Below are 16,095 nucleotides of genomic sequence, written 5' to 3'. Positions count from 1 at the left end.
CTGGAATTACAGAGATGCACATATTCAGATTAAAATTAGACAATGTGATAAATATATTTCTTACCTCAGCAAAAGGAATGATTTTAAAGCATTCATGTTTGGTGGCAGAGCCATCTTTATTTGTGTGCGCTTCACTGGCTGCCCGTTGATGTTAGGATTCATTTTAAAATACTTTTACTAGTTTTTAAAACGTTAAATGGTTTGGCCCCTCCTTACTTGGTGTTACTACTTCAACCTACACCCCTTCACGGTCACTCCGCTCGGAGAACCTCATGCTCCTCTCGGTCCCAAGAACACATCTAAAGACGCGTGGTGATAGGGCCTTTGCTGTGGCAGGTCCTAAGCTTTGGAATAAGCTTCCTCTGAGCATAAGGGCCTCCACCTCTGTTGTGGTTTTTAAGGCAAGGCTAAAAACATATTTTTATGACCTGTCTTTTAACCTTTCTAACTGGTTTTATTGTTTTACTTATAGCGATTTTACTCATTGTATTTTTATCTGTATCGTGTGATACAATGTTTTATTTTCTGGACTTAATGTTTTATGTTTTTATTTGATCAGTGTAGCGCCTTGGTGGCATCTTTTTGCCTGTAAGGCGTGATTTATAAATAAAGTTGAGCTGAGTGTGTTCAATGTTTGGCGCTACATACCACAGGAATGACACCAGACTAAGTCAGTAAAAACGTGCCAGCCTAACGACAGCTGGCATTTAAAAAGGCTGTTGCCTAAGTGACCTCAACTACTGGACCACAAATAATACACAAATAAAAATGGCTCCTGCAGAAGCTAAGATATAAATCATTTGTTTGCATTTCTGATTCAATTTGATGTTGCGAGGAATTAAATTAATATATGAACCATGAGTAAAAAACTATTAAAGGTAGAATATGTAGTATGAACACCAAAGCGATATCTAGTGTGTGGAGGTTGTAGTTGCAACAATAGAACAAGGTTTCCAGCTGTCGGGATACCAAATGCAGATACATGAACTTGTATTTGGGTCCATCTGTTGCAGGCTTCACCTAAACCAGGGGTCGGCAACCCAAAATGTTGAAAGAGCCATATTGGACCAAAAAAACAAATATGTCTGGAGCTGCAAAACATTAAAAGCCTTACATAAGCCTTATAATGACTGTAACACATGCTGTATGTATCTATATTAACCTACTATCAAAATGACTAAGCTGGCTACAAATACATAATGAGCCTTCATGATTAAATGTTTATTTTCCCTGTAGCGCATCCTGTAGAGAATGACGCACCACGTGACTACTCTGTTGTACGATGCCGCCTCAAGTTTAACTTCATTACAATATTAATGAGTCATGTTTCATTGCTTTGATGAAATTAAAGAAATGCAATAAAGAAATCCGATTTTTGATGTCATTTTTCTTTTTAGGATTCGAAAAAACAACAAAATGGAACGTGCATTACGTGCCCCTCATCGGGGCAACAAACAGTGCAATAAAACGCAGCCTGCATTTATAAAAACGACTCCTTCATGTAGTCACCATCTGTGAACGGTTTTCCACGCTTTATTATCTCCCCGGTTGCAACAAAACTTGCAGCAGTAGTGGAGTTTGGAGATGCAATCCACTTCTTAAATCTATTTTTGCGCTCCTGTAATTTCTCCAGAAGTAATGCAATCACACTTTTTCTCTCACTCCCAACTGGATACTCGGCTGCAAATGTAGCACGCCTTCCCTGGAAATGTCTTTCCACATTACTCTTTTTGTTATTTGACAACTTCTCGTTACAGAGCAAACATTCAGGCAATCCTTCTGCATTGGCAATGAATGCAAATGATTCGGTCCAAGAAACGTTGAATCCTCTGTTCTCCTCAGTTATTTTTCTCTTTTTCCCTTTGGGATCCATGGCCCATCACACAGCCGCCGATTTGTTTACAACAGCCACCTGCCTGGCATCCCGCCCGGCTGATAGAAACGTGTGTCGCAGGCTATGACGCAAATCTTCGTTGACAGAAATGTTGAAATTTAATATTTTTCTACACATTTTTACAGCACTGAAAAACGTTAAGAATGTTTGTGTCATGTTTGTCCTCCTACAGAAACTATATTAAAACAAAAAATTTCTTTTCTTCCGCCATCTTTTTCCATTCTCAAACATTTTTGAAAAAGCTCCAGGGAGCCACTAGAGAGTGCTAAAGAGCCGCATGCGGCTCTAGAGCTGCGGGTTGCCGACCCCTGACCTAAACTCACGCTGGTTTTAGATCTTTTACAGTCACTCCTACTTTGAGAAGGTTATAACATCTTCTGGGCTTAGAAGCAGCTGCTTGACTTGCTGAGTTTGCCATGTTCCACAGTGCCAGCCTCGCTGTGTTGAGTGGACTGTCTGGCAACCCACAACAGTGCCCTCTATTGGATGGTAGATGTAAACATAAACCCAGTGTTGTGCCCGTCAAAATAAATACTTGATTTTTTAAAATTAAAATATAGCTTTTAAAGGAAATACTGTAGCTTCATTCTGCACACCTCTAAATGCCCCATTGAGGTATTACTTTATTTAAATGCAGCTTTTTATTCAATTCTTCCATATTCAACCTTCAATTACTCTTTTGCCCATTGATAGTGGTACAAAGTTTAAAAAAAAATAAGAGGGCGGCAACACACTTTGGCCTTGCCTTTGCTTGGACTAGCCATTAGCTTATCAGTCCGGTCAGATAAACAACCTCTCCAACTGAAGGCCATTCAGGATAAGACCGTATTCATTTACATAGTTTAGAACAGCCATACCTTCAACCCACTGAGATATCAGAATAAACTAGAACAAACGGAGACGAGGCTCTAATGAAATCTGCTCATGAAATCTGCCTCTCTTTACCCATCTCTGTGTTGAAGCACGTTTCGTTCTGACTATATCATTTCACTTGGCCACCATACTAACCAGAAAGGGATTGTTAGGAACCATTGGTGCTGCCATAGCCTGTCCAAAAGGAGTCACGACAGGCTTGGCCTGGCCAAAGGCAGGAAATCCTCCCCCTGAAAAACATGAACATCAGCAGTATTACAGTAACACAATCACTTAATGACAGCAGTAAGAGAGAAACGGGGACTTCTGGGCTCCATGGTCAATGCAACCAATATAAAGTTTGGTTTAGATGTAAACTTCAGCCTAACTGATGATGTAGCCAAGTCTAAACATACATGATCCACACACACACACATACCGTTGGGTTGCTGAGGAAACACAGGAGGCTGAGGGAAAGGAGCCTGGCCAGGAAAGGGTGGCTGGAATGTTCCACTAAAGCTGGTGGGTAGGTTGAAGGCTGCAGCATTCCCAAATCCAGCTGGCATACTCATGGAGCCCGTGCCAAAAGGTGGTGCTATATAACAAAACAGCAACAAGTCACAGAAGAGACTCAAAAACACCTAAAAAGAAGATGTGGTACTTTACAAACACCATCAAGCATCAGCAAACCGATAGGTTGGAGCATCAGTATGTTAGAACTCTTCACTTTTAACCCAACGTGAGGACACTGATTACAGGACATTTACTCAAAACCAGAAAAACTCAGCACTTTGTGATGGCCTGGCCAACATGAATGTTTTCTGAAGTTCCTAGTTGTCTAGATGAGGGTTTAGAACTCATAGCTTGGTTCAGTGTGAAAACAAACAAATTGACAGCCCCAAATGTTTACACATTTAAATGCATGAATGCATTTGTGTTGGCAAGGCAAGTCAGAAATCGTGTGTAGGTTTAGTAGTTTGGGTTTTATGATTAAACAGCACCTGAGTAACAAAACAACTGTTGTAAACAGTAAACCTAAAACACAATCAGTCAAGTCCATGACTGGAATTACTACGGAGACCAGGAAAACAAGGGGTTTTGACACATTTTCATTTTTCAAAAGCAAATAACCAAAATCTGTCCATGCAAAGGAGCGTTTGAACTTTGGTCAAACTGAAATATGTTAAGATCTGCAACACGTTTCTCACTGAGACAAAACACCAGGTCCACCAAACAGATTATTTAAAAAAAGATTTTATCCAGAAAAACTCAAAGGGTGTTTTAAAATGTGTAGTCATGCAGCCCGCATGCTGAGACAATCATAGTTAATGTCAAAGGTCACAGAGCGGGGGGGGGGGGGCTGCTTGATTATGGCAAAAATTATAATCTTGAGTTTATTTTACTTGTGAAACAACTGATTATGTGAGTGGAGTGAGATCAACCAAGACAGGTTTATGATTGGTTAGTCGATGTAACGTGATGGTGCAGTGAAGGAGAAGCTCATATTCGACTAATTTTGTTTTAATGATCGTTGAAAACCCAGATCATAATTGACATCAACAGTCAGTTAATCTACCTGCTCTACAAAGCTGTAGTCTCTACTGAATCTCAACTTCTTTGCAACCTTTCTCTAATCTGGAATCCATCAGATGATGCACAGACTGGGAGTTATTTTGAAGTTATACAAACATGAATACAACTGCAAAAAAAAAGGTGTTCCAAAAACATGAGTTCTGGGATGCACAGGGATGAAAAAACTCCACATCCGGCTGAACCTCTCAGATGGATCTATCCGGCTTTCCTGGAAATCTGTCAGTTCAACACCATATCAACATAAAATCAATGGCTCTATGCACCACCCAGCAGGCAGTTAGGTCAGAGGTCACCAAATCAAGAGTTCAAGGACAACTATCCTGCATATTTTAGTTGTTATTTTCAAGCCAGGGCCCAAGAGTTCAAAAGGAAGCAGACATCACACAGCAACCTACCAAAGGTGGGGGCCTGACCCTGCCAATGCAGAGCACTCATCAAGCCTGCCCAGCATGGTAAAACAATTGAAGAGTTAGTTTGAAATTTTGCACATTGATAATTCTTTTATCCTACGAGTAAACAGATCAACACAGGTACAAATTTTCAGAGAAGGTGGTGTTTTGCATGTTTTCACCACTCATTTGACTTCCTAGCAAAACTAGCATGGGCATTTTTAGGTGTGCAGTCTGATACAGAATTTTGTTTACTGTTTGTTGAAATATTATTTAAGAAAGCTAGTTTTTAAAGTAGCAGACTAACTGGATTCACTCACACACACACACACACACACACACACACACACACACACACACACACACACACCTGCAGCAGCTGCCACATTTGGTGCTCTGCCGTTGCACTGGAACGGGTTGGTGGGAGCTGCAGCTGGGGCAACACCAGGAGCTACAAATGGATTAGTTGATGGTGCTGGTAGACAGAAAAAAAATCAAGTTACCAAACATGACAGAAAAACCTAAAACAATAAAAAATATTATGCAATAAAAAAACACCAGTTTAGCTGACGGAGAAAAATCACAGAAAAGCGCAACATAAATTTTTCCTAAACCGGAACTTTTCAATTCAACAACTCTCTAAATGGCAACTACATCAGCAACATCAGTAAATCACCTCCAAAACCCTGAACCACACCAGGCATGGCTTGTTGTGCTTGTGCTGTTGACATCATTGTCTCTGATCCAAACACGCCGCTACAGTCATGAAAAACAATCATGGTGAGAGAGGAGTTGTTTGATGCTTTCGTCTGTAATAGTTATCAGAAGTGTCGTTACCCCTGTGAGGTGCTGGAGGTGTTGTAAACACTGGTAGCAGGAGCTGAGGAGCTGAAGGCGGTGTCGAGCTCTGCTAATGCGGCGTAGCGGTCTCCCCCGGTGGTCCCTCCTAGCTGCCTTTGAGGCAGACCCGCAGCTCCTCCTGCTGCCGCCACAGAGCTCACCCCTCCTGGAATCCCACCTCCTAAAAGGGAAACGTATGAAAGCAGATCAGAGATTCACCCCGCCTCCTCTATACAAAAAAATTAGTCAAAGCCCCAAACGGTCCCAAGAGCTGTAATATTTAAAAATAATGGGAATGAATGTTTGGTTATTTGCATTTTCTAGCAGAGACATTAACCCTTTAGGCGCCATAGTTATTTCAGTAAAATATGATTTTTTATATCGAGCTTGTAGCTTAAATCTGGTTAGAGACAGAGGAATATTGTAAATTAGAAAAATCTTCAGTATGAGCCAAATTTTGTGATAGGAACAAATTCACTCACATAATTTGAATATTATGACGTCATCAGGTGGCAGCCATATTGGATTGGATCACATTTGCAGATTTTTGTTGTTTTTTTGTTTTTTGTCTTATTTTCTTAGTGTTGTTATTGTTTATGACACATATATACATATTCCTATGTAGACATATATAACTATATATGTATATAATATTTATTACTTTATTGGTATTTTGTTATGTTTACTGCGTATCAATAAAGAACACTGTTTTTGGTGCTTCAGTGTCATGAACACATTTCACTCATCTCTTCTTTGGTTTATTTTGTTTATAATTGTTTATATATATATATATATAACAATTATAAACAAAATAATACTCAGAACAAATGCTTTGTAGCCATATTTCTCTGGTTTTTTGGGGTTGTACAGCCTCAAGGAAGACCTTCCCTTGGATGTGATGGTCATTTCATCCAAGGACAGTTCTTTCTGCAGACCATAGATGGATGAAAAGCGTGGAATTATCATCTCAATAATGGGGCGCACCTTGAACAGTCTGTCATGACCTGGCTGACCCCTTTCAACACACTCATCATTGTTTACAAAGTGGAGAAAAGAAAAGATGATCTCAAATCTGTTTCTTGACATCACTTTGCTGAAGCCAGGTGTGTATGTTGGCCAAAAGCCAGCCCAATAATCCTCAGTCTCAGGCTTTTCCACAAGGCCCATGCAGAACTGAATGGCAATGAACGATTTCATTTCTGGGACAGTTACATCGTACCAGTCATTATATCTGGAGCTAGATTTCAGTTCCTCCCTCTCTACATACTGGTGAGCATATCGGTTAGTTTCAGTTGTGATGAGGGTCCAGAACTCTTCATCCTAAAAAACTGACAGAAAATCTATGTGTTCTGAATTTGACAGATCCCTGTCTCCACAGTATCCAACTGGGTAATCCAAATGCCTGATCCACTTGGAATACTGTTCCTCTTCTCCCAAACTAACCCAGCCATCATCATTATTATTGCCACTGAGTCTGTGTTGGGCCACCCCCCTGCTAGCAGTGATTTTTTTCCCACGGTTCCTCCCACTCCGGCTCCAATTACCGCGGATTACACCCCAGGGGCTGAATCGATCACCAGCGGAGTTTTCACCGGCCCGATCACCGCCACCACATCCCCCAACCCCCGCCACGTCTCTTCCCCCGACCCCGGACCCGGTGACGCATAACATCGGACAAGGTAAGGGCTGGATGGGCTGCTTGTGTAACCGCGTCGTCGCTGACAGACTCCCCGTTGCTGCACGCTGAAGCTACGCTTTCCGTCTCGCTAGAAGGCCACAGATCATCCTCGGAAAGGAAATAGTCTTCCTCTGAATCCAAATCTGCCAGTACTAGACGAAGAGCTTCGTCAGCACTGAACATTCGTCTCGGCATTGTGTTTTCTTTCCTCTACGACTCGCTCGCTCTCACTCGGTCTGACTGCTCTGTCAAGCCCCGCGACTCTGTGACTGGTGGGTGGGGTTCAAGCTCTAAATACTCCAAAAGTTTGAATAGTAACACACCCACAAATGCTGCTTGTATTGAAGTTACAGGTGTCTGCCACCCCGCTGTGTAACATGTGAACTGCATGAGGGCTCATTTCTGCTGCTCTGGCTTATTAAATCCAACATTGCTGCTTGTCGCAATTCTGCGACTTTGGCGCTTAAAGAGTTAAGTCTTGCAGAAAATAAACTTTAAAGAGCCTAAACACACCCATGCTTGAGTGCCAGACCTCTGACCATGTTTGTTTAAAGCTTCTAAGCCAACAGAAATGTGGTTTTTGAAAGCGAGGAGGCATTTTCACAAAGTCCAGGAGCTTCCGGTCTTCCTGCAGGCTGGCTCAGAGTTACTAAAGCCAGGGTATGGATTATGGGGAGGTGCAGCCATCATTACATACAACAGACCACTGACTGATCAAAATTAGGTGTACATTATAAAACTCTGCCCCGATTTGTTTCAATTGCATCCTGCTTTGGGAAGAAAAAGACTCAGAGCCTCAAATCTGAGAGTAACTCAATAATCCTCTTGCTGTCTTGTGGAGATCTATGAAAAACGGCTTGGCCAGAGAAGTTTACCTTGCTCTGTATTGGCAGAGCTAAACATGTTATCCAGGTCAGCCAGAGCTGCGTATCTATCGACAGGAACGCTAGCACTCTGTAGAGGGCTACAGCCAGCTCCTGTGTGGTTACTCTGGGAGGAGGAACTGAAGGATCCAAAGTCAGCACTACACGATTTGGGGAAGTTGTCAAAAATTGCAAAATTGGCATTTGCTAGTCCCCCTGAGGTGCTACCTGCATGGAAGAGAGAGATTAAATAGTCATAAGGGGAGCCCTTGATTATTGTTTTGAGACAAAATAATAGATAAAGATGCATTGGTGAAGATTCAGGGACGCCGGCGTTATCCGAGTCATAGATGGAAGTAAACATCTGTAGCTAAAACATTAACAGGCGCCTTTTTTTCTTGTAGGTCTGTCACATCCTAACAAAGGCGTCACACACCAATAGTACCCTTGAAGTTTATAGACTTTGACGAGGGAAAATGCTTAAGGGTACAAGGCACTTTTTATGTGATCTTATCTTAGGAACTCTAAACAAATGGTTCCCTAACAAAAATAAACAAATCACAGACATCTGATTAAAATGATGGATAGTAAGGTAAACGATCAGTGAAGACTGGGTGATGTTTGTCACTGAAAGGAGGAGCCGATACTTAAAACAGCTAAATTTAAGAAATGAAAAAGCTTTGTTCTGCCTTTTCTCATTCTCTGTGTGTGTGTGTGTGTGTGTGTGTGTGTGTGTGTGTGTGTGTGTGTGTGTGTGTGTGTGTGTGTGTGTGTGTGTGTGTGTGTGTGTGTGTGTGTGTGTGTGTGGCTGAGGATTCAACAGTTTTTTCAGACTTTGAAAAATAAATGACAGGTCTGAGATTCAGACAATGCTGTTGCTAAAGAGCACATAAGAGGTTAGGAGAGTCTAGCATCGTCAACCCTGGAACTGGCAGGTCAGCTACTTGGTAGAGCACATTTTAGATGTTTTTATTTTACGACTTCAAATCTACTAAATGTATCCAAGAATGTTAGAATAAAAAGTTATAACTTTACTGTATTTTACATTAAGATTATCTTGCATTATGTTTATTTCATCAAAAGAATAAATAAAAAGTGCCCTAAAGTATGGCTTTTTCCCTAGAGTGGACATTAAAGGGTTGGGAAGTTTTACACAGGACCACTCGGTGTATTACAATCTAAATCCAAAATAATATCCAACCATATGAATCATTGTAAATAAGTGATGCAACAGACTGTCAGAGTTGTCATTCCCAAGAGAATCCCACTGATATCCTCATGACTCCTATTTGGCGCTGCCACATTTTTACACGATTCTTATATCTTTTATTTATAGAACCTGAATGATCAAAGCTAACAGAGCTACATTTCAGTCTTCAGACAGTAGAACAGTTGCGTGTCATTCAGAACAACTAACTGGGCCAACATATGGACAGACAGAGCAGTACCATCCTGAAAAGGGAAGATCAGAGAGATGGTGGCGTGGTTACATGAGGGCGAGCTCAGTGAGAGACTTACTGTGAGCACCCCGAAGAGGCAGAGCAGTGGCAAACTCACCCATACTGCAGCTGGATGAGAGCACAGTGAACGCTGGCAGACAAATCAAAAGGAAGGAAAGAAAAATGGTGAAATGAGCAACGTAAGATGGAGCAGAGAAGGGAAAACAAGTCAACCAAACCAGTGGTGAAAACAAAGAGTCATAAAGCAAAGTTAATGCTTTTGTAGCAAAGTATGAAAACTATCTGAGATGGGTTGGACTTCTGCAGCCACAAAAGCAGCAAAGGAAGGAACTTTCAAAACTACAGAGGTGAGAGGGAAAGAACAACACAGGTCCACACCCAGTCAACAAGGCAATGTAGCTCACCAGCACCCTGGAACTGTTAAGAGGAATACACCAATGCAGGGGAAAGAACAGAGAAGGAAAAGCATAACCAGAAAACACAACAACACTAAATGTAGCATTTTGGTTGTTTTTTCATTTTTTTAGCATCCCTAAAAGCTTCTGAAAGGCAGTTCCACAATCCTCATGCCAGAAGTAGTCACCTGTATTATCACTCAGCAGGGATCACCGTCAACTTTGAAATATTTAACAGAAACTGATATTTTGTGGGTGAACTTCTGAGAACCAAACTGGTCATTCTAATGAAGACGACTTTAAAAAGTATGTCAGAAATAAAAAAAATCCCACACTGTTTCTACAGGTAAGTCAGCAGGTGCCAAATAATGGACAGCTCAGGAATGTGAATTTGTTGGGTGTACAGACAGTTTTAATGAAGAAGTCGATGGGTGATCACTGCACATTTGAAAGAGTTTGGAAAACACAGATAAAGTGAAATGATGGTTCCACACAAAACATGCCACACTGTGCTGGCTGCAACTGTTTAACGTCTAAATGATCCGTTCAAATAAATGAGCTCTACCTGTGGTGGAGGGCTGAAATGGGGGTTGAGGTGCAGACGGGAAACCACACTTCGTCTCAGAAGCACTCCCGAAAGCATCAAAGTTAGCAAAGTCTGCACCTGCGTTGGTGTTCTGTGTCGCTGGAGGTCAGACAGACAGATGAGCCACAAAGCAGAGCATGAATGGATTTACACGTGACATAAAACAAATGGAGGACTTTAGACAAATATGATGGATTATGAAGCGTATGCGAGTGGTGGTGTTACTCTGTAGGCTTGCACGATGGCTCTGTAGATCTGGGTGTGTAATATTCACTACTACAACATGTGTACTCACATGGAGATTCATTTGCTAAAAGTTTATTTCTAACCACAGAAAATAATGTCACTTCCCTCTGTCCCAGAAATCAGTAACCATGGAGAGTTGCATAAAAGAAAGAGCTCTAAATGCTTCTCCACTTTCCTAAAACACAGAGACATTTATCAGTCACTAAAATGTTGAAATTAGCTACAAACTGCTAGCAGATCTTCACCTCTGGACCCCTAGCAACACATAGCTGTTTATGGGTAGCCTGGCCTGCCAGACTCGTCCTCTGTTTAATTCTGCACAGAGACAGAGTCCGGTTACTCGCAGGCAGAGGCACTTGAGAGGCGGGACTAGGCAGCTCAAAAGTAACCAATTAGAAAAAAGACAGAAATGCCGACTGTACCGCGCGACGCTGTAGTTTTCTAGCTGTAGTAAAAAAAAATTAAAAACTGCCTGGCAACGGCGCAAACATCTTATTTTTTTAGAAGAAATTCTTTTAGCGCTTCTACTTGTGGTTTTAAAGACATTTGAGTCACTTAGAACCGAGGAAACTCCGCCGCTGTCTTTGTTTTTTATGAGAAACTGAGTGTCGCTGTGTGTGACGTCCTGCTCTGTAGTTTATTTAGCTGTAGTCAAAAATGACGTCTGGCGACAGCGCAAACATCTTTCTTTAGAAACAAGGCTTTTAGTGCTTCTACTTGTTCTTTTAAAGACGTGTCCAAGTCATTTAGACCAGAGGAAAGAGCCGCAGCGTACTCCGCTTCAGTCGCCATGTTTATGACAAACTCGGCATTGTGGTGTGTGACGTACGCTACTCAGCGCTGACTGGCTCGGTTAGAATTCTCAGGGGGTGGGGTCATTTGAATAGGAGAGTTCCCAGACTCTTTCTGTGTGCAGAATTAAACAGAGGAGGAGTCTGGCAGGCCAGGCTAGTTTATGGGTGCAGCAGCTGGTAATGGCTTTCTGTGTCGTGTGTTTGTGCTGAAGAACAAGTAGCAAATGACACCCAAAGCACAGTGACTTACTTCTTACCACCTTTCAATATTGAATAAGCAAATGCTCTTAGTGCACTTTTGAGCAAATGAAGATAAATCCATGAAACGTTTGTTGTCTTTTAGGGAGTTCACTAGTTCCTACAACCTTCAGAAACTCCTTCCCAAGTTTAATTTAGTTCCTTCTGTTTGTCTTTTAACAATATTTAAAAGGTTTGACGATAGAAATAACCTTTGAACGTCCTCTTTGCAGTTTAAGAGTCACCTGGAGCTGCATTTGGCTCCAGACTTTCTAGAGAACCACTTAAATACGTAAAAAGAACCACGTTTGTGTGAGTTTTTTAGAATGACTTTAGGAGGCAAGTTACACAGAAGTAAAATGTCTGATTGATTTATATTAACAGAAAAGCAAATTTAGGCCAGCAAATTTGGAAAATAGACTAAATATGTATACTTTAAAATGAAAGGTTTGAGCGTAAAGCATCCATTAATGGAATCCAGTTTGATAATAAAGTGATTTGCATGTAAACTTGACTCAGTTGCTGTAATAAACATCTAGTTTGTAATAACTGCTTCATTATAGTTTGTATTTGTTTAAAAATCGTTAGCCGAGTTATTTATTAGTCTCTTACTTGTGTGGCTGTTGAAATGTGCAAAGTTAGCAAAGCTGGAGCTGGCAGCCGTGTTCACATTGGTCGGGGCAGCAAAGATGTCTCCACCCAGGTCACTGAGGAGGTCGAACTTCTTGTCGTGGAACTGCTGCGGATGGGTTTGTCCACGGCTCACCACCGGAGACTGGTAGACGAGATGGGTTTGAATATGTTACCTACACTTAAGATCATCCGTGAAAGGAAATGGAGACATTTACAAAGAAGCCTGATGGGTAACGTCCGTCTGACTGCAGTTTATAATTCATTTGTACATCTTTACTGTCCTTCTTTTTATTTTGTGCTTTGATTTGCAAAAGTTACATAAAAATAAGATTTAAAGGCTGGACTGAAGGATCATACCTTTGTAAAGATTAAATAAAATAAAAAACTTACCTTGGTTTTGGCATTTTAAACAGACATGAATTCAACCTCAGGCTGAATCTTTATCACTATAAATGCCTGGTTCGTGCTTACTGCCAAAACAGCTGTTCAAAGTGATTTCACTAAGTTTTTGTTCAAGTTAGGACCATCATCTAGTGATTTATTATCAAACAAATCTACAAAACAAAAGCCCTGGAGTAAAAACACGTAATTACAACCAAACACTTGGTGGAAATCAGTCCGATGAAATCATGGTGAGATTTGATCTACATCCTGGAAATTAAAGTTTCTTTGATTTAATTTTGACCAGAAATGTTATTTCACTTGTGTGTGTATGAGTGTGTCCACCTGATTTGGAGGTGTACTCTTGCCGAGGTGCAGAGCTGGAGCGGAGTCTCCCAGCAGAGCTTTGAGCGGTCGGACCTCGGGGGTGCTGTTGGTGCTGCCGCTATTGGAGGAACCAGAGATGCAGGCGTGGACGGAGGCCACCGCCTTGGCTTGTTCAGGAGGTACAAACCTAGAAAGTGATTAAAGTTAAAGTCACGTTAAAGTCCCACTAGTTGGAATTTGTTCTCTGCATTTGATCCATCCCCTGGCGGAGTGGTGAGCTGCAGAGACAGCCACACTCAGGAACCATTTAGTGGTTTAGATTGTTTAGGTTACACTATCAAAAAGAATCCAGGATGCTTTCTTCTTCTGGCTCTTGGAGAGTTCAGATGCTTTTTTTTCCTCCTCTCCTCCCTATCATATCACAAGGCTCTTTGTCTGTCTTTGGGTGTACGGCGCTTCTGCATTTTTTTCTGGAAACTGGAAACTATTCAAATGGACCTGGTCAGTTGGTCTCTCAATGCGATTGACAAAATTTTTTCAACGATGATAACGGGAGAAGGGGCTCCCGGATGCCCCTTGGGAACAGATCCAGTTGGGTATATCATGGACTCCTGGAAACAGTGGAACCTGATATGCTTCTCTCAACTGTCTATAGAGGATTCTGAAGACGTCTGGATATTCATGGTATTGGTGTCAGGTTTCGTGCTGTTTGGCCTGAGCGGTTAGCTGGCTTACCAGAAAATTAATGAGCTGTCGAGGAATATTGGCTCAATCCCGGAGCTCAGGGATGGATTACACCACGCTGTGAATGCACAAACTCATAACTGTCAAGATGAGTTGTAAGCTTAGAACTTTGGCTGAGATTCACTCTGGCACAGAAGGTTGATGCCATCAAGGATAAAGTTGACGGATCAGCACGGATTGGGATTGATTAACTACGCCATTATTGGATCGAGAGGGGATGGAGATCAACAGAACTTTAAGACAGAGAGGAAATGATCTCTGTCTGGCCCCAAAACAAGTTCTTATCTGAATCTGGTGCCCTTGAGCCTGTGAGGCTGTAGTAATTACTACCCCCTCAGAAGAAATGTGGAATGCTGCCGTCGCCATGGTAACTCTGTCTCCCTATCCCAGCCTGGGCGGGACTGCGACCGGTGAAGGCCGTTGAATCGTTTCCAGGAGTCACTGTGCTCTCTAACCCACTTACCTCCCTCCCCTGTCCAAACAAAGGTGACGAGCGCTGCTTATCGCGGCTGCATGCACTGATGTGAGGAGAGTCCCCAACCCTACCTCCCCACCTAGTGGACACTTATGTTGTGTGATGTCTGAAGTCTGTTGCATTTCTGTCTGAGGTGTTTTTTGCATAGCAAAGCTGCCCTCCCTGTGGACGGTAACTCTGAAATGCCTTTTTTTCCTCCACCTGACCCAATCCTCATGTAAACCCCTCTGATCTCTATTAAGGTAGCGCGACTCGGGTTGCGAATGACCACAGTCACCAATTCTTATCATGTGTCTATGCCTATGTATGTATGTCTGATCTCAGAATTGTGTGTACTGAAACTCTAATTTCCCTCTGGGATTAATAAAGTATCTTTGAATTTGAATTTGAATCCTGATCAGACGCCCGAGCCACCTCAATTGGCTCCTCTGGTGGAGCAGCAAGTCTACTTCGAGCCCCTCCCACATGATTGAGCTTAACACCTTATCTCTAAGAATCAGAATCATCCGACCTGCACGCCTCATTGTCCTGGAGGTGTACAGGTCCTGTATGGAGGGGAATTTGCTGCCAATGACCTTCTCAGCAGAGTGTACAACACACTGCAGCCTCTTCTTGTCCCTGGTGGTAGCTCCAGCGTACCACATGGTGACTGAGGAGGTGAAGATGGATTCAATGACTGCGGTGTAGAACTGCCTCATCGACTGTGCTGGTAGGTTGAATTTCTTCAGCTGCCTCAGGACGTACATCCTCTGCTGGGCTTTATTTATGACAGAGGTGTTGGTGGGCTCCCACTTGAGGTCTTGGGTGATGGTGGTGCCCAGGAAGCGACAAAACGGGAGAGCACTGCCACTTTGCGGAGAAAACTCATTTTGATCGCTTGTATCCGTGATCTCGTTCTTTCAGTCACTACCCAAAGCCTGTGACTATAGATGAGAGTTGCCTTCCGGCGCAGCTCTCTTCACCAAGACGTATCGGTACAACGCCCGCATCATTGGAGATTAGTGCTGGGGGTAAACGATTATTTTTAAAACGATTATTCTGACGATTATTTTATCGAATAGTCGACTATTCTAATGACTATTTAGAAAATTAATCTAATGATTATTTTTCTATTGCACAATTAATAAAAACCAGAAAATCTCAAATAAATTCCTCAAAAAAATTGATAAATTCTTACTGTAAGAGAATAAACACTACAGGCCTTCCATTTTGTATAACACTGCGTTTATTGTGTTGGTTGGTTATGTTCTGATGACATGTAGAACTTGGGAGTGCAGGCTGCTGCCTGAGAGGTGGTAGAAGATGGAGTGTCTCCATGCTGCTTTGTTTTGGTCACTTATGTGCGTGAGGCGAGTGGTCTTACGGGTTAAACCAAACTCAGGTGATATTTTACACTAAACCGAAAACCCACAACACTCTAAATGTAATAAAAGGGAGATCTACACCACAAAAAAGGTAAACTCTAAACCAAAACGTAACAGCTTATCCCAACGCAAGAAGCTGTTAGCGAATATGCTAACAGTAGCTTTACCAACATTAAGTTCAAGTTACCAAGTTTAAATAAACCGAAAACACCCAGCAGCAAACAGACCAGCACGGAGGAGAGACTGCTACCACCAAAACAGCTCTCCTAATGTCTGAAAGAAGCTCCTTTATGAAGGGAGAAGCGCTCCCGGTGATTTTCTACATCTGCGATAGACACGAAGCA

At 42.1% G+C, this 16,095-nt stretch overlaps 1 protein-coding gene across 7 annotated transcripts in view; it reads right to left on the bottom strand.

Annotated features, from left to right (window-relative positions):
* The window catches only part of agfg1a (ArfGAP with FG repeats 1a), a 36,572-nt gene that overhangs the window by 1,072 nt on the left and 19,405 nt on the right, over positions 1 to 16,095 (bottom strand). The window contains exons 4-14 of one of the 7 annotated variants that reach the window (XM_054743405.2): positions 13,187 to 13,355; positions 12,440 to 12,602; positions 10,530 to 10,649; positions 9,628 to 9,699; positions 8,122 to 8,337; positions 5,566 to 5,749; positions 5,405 to 5,484; positions 5,099 to 5,203; positions 4,735 to 4,779; positions 3,186 to 3,341; positions 2,903 to 2,997 (exon numbers count right to left, since the gene is read on the bottom strand). In XM_054743405.2, the coding sequence (XP_054599380.1) occupies positions 2,903 to 2,997; positions 3,186 to 3,341; positions 4,735 to 4,779; positions 5,099 to 5,203; positions 5,405 to 5,484; positions 5,566 to 5,749; positions 8,122 to 8,337; positions 9,628 to 9,699; positions 10,530 to 10,649; positions 12,440 to 12,602; positions 13,187 to 13,355 (1,405 nt within the window). The remainder of the gene's footprint in view (positions 1 to 2,902; positions 2,998 to 3,185; positions 3,342 to 4,734; positions 4,780 to 5,098; positions 5,204 to 5,404; positions 5,485 to 5,565; positions 5,750 to 8,121; positions 8,338 to 9,627; positions 9,700 to 10,529; positions 10,650 to 12,439; positions 12,603 to 13,186; positions 13,356 to 16,095) is intronic. The other 6 variants (XM_054743406.2, XM_054743407.2, XM_015951775.3 and 3 more) reach the window with 6 other exon arrangements.

The sequence above is a fragment of the Nothobranchius furzeri genome, chromosome 13 (assembly GCF_043380555.1).
Source record: "Nothobranchius furzeri strain GRZ-AD chromosome 13, NfurGRZ-RIMD1, whole genome shotgun sequence".
In the NCBI taxonomy this organism is placed as follows: Eukaryota; Metazoa; Chordata; class Actinopteri; order Cyprinodontiformes; family Nothobranchiidae; genus Nothobranchius; species Nothobranchius furzeri.
This window is presented reverse-complemented; position numbering and strand designations above follow the sequence as displayed.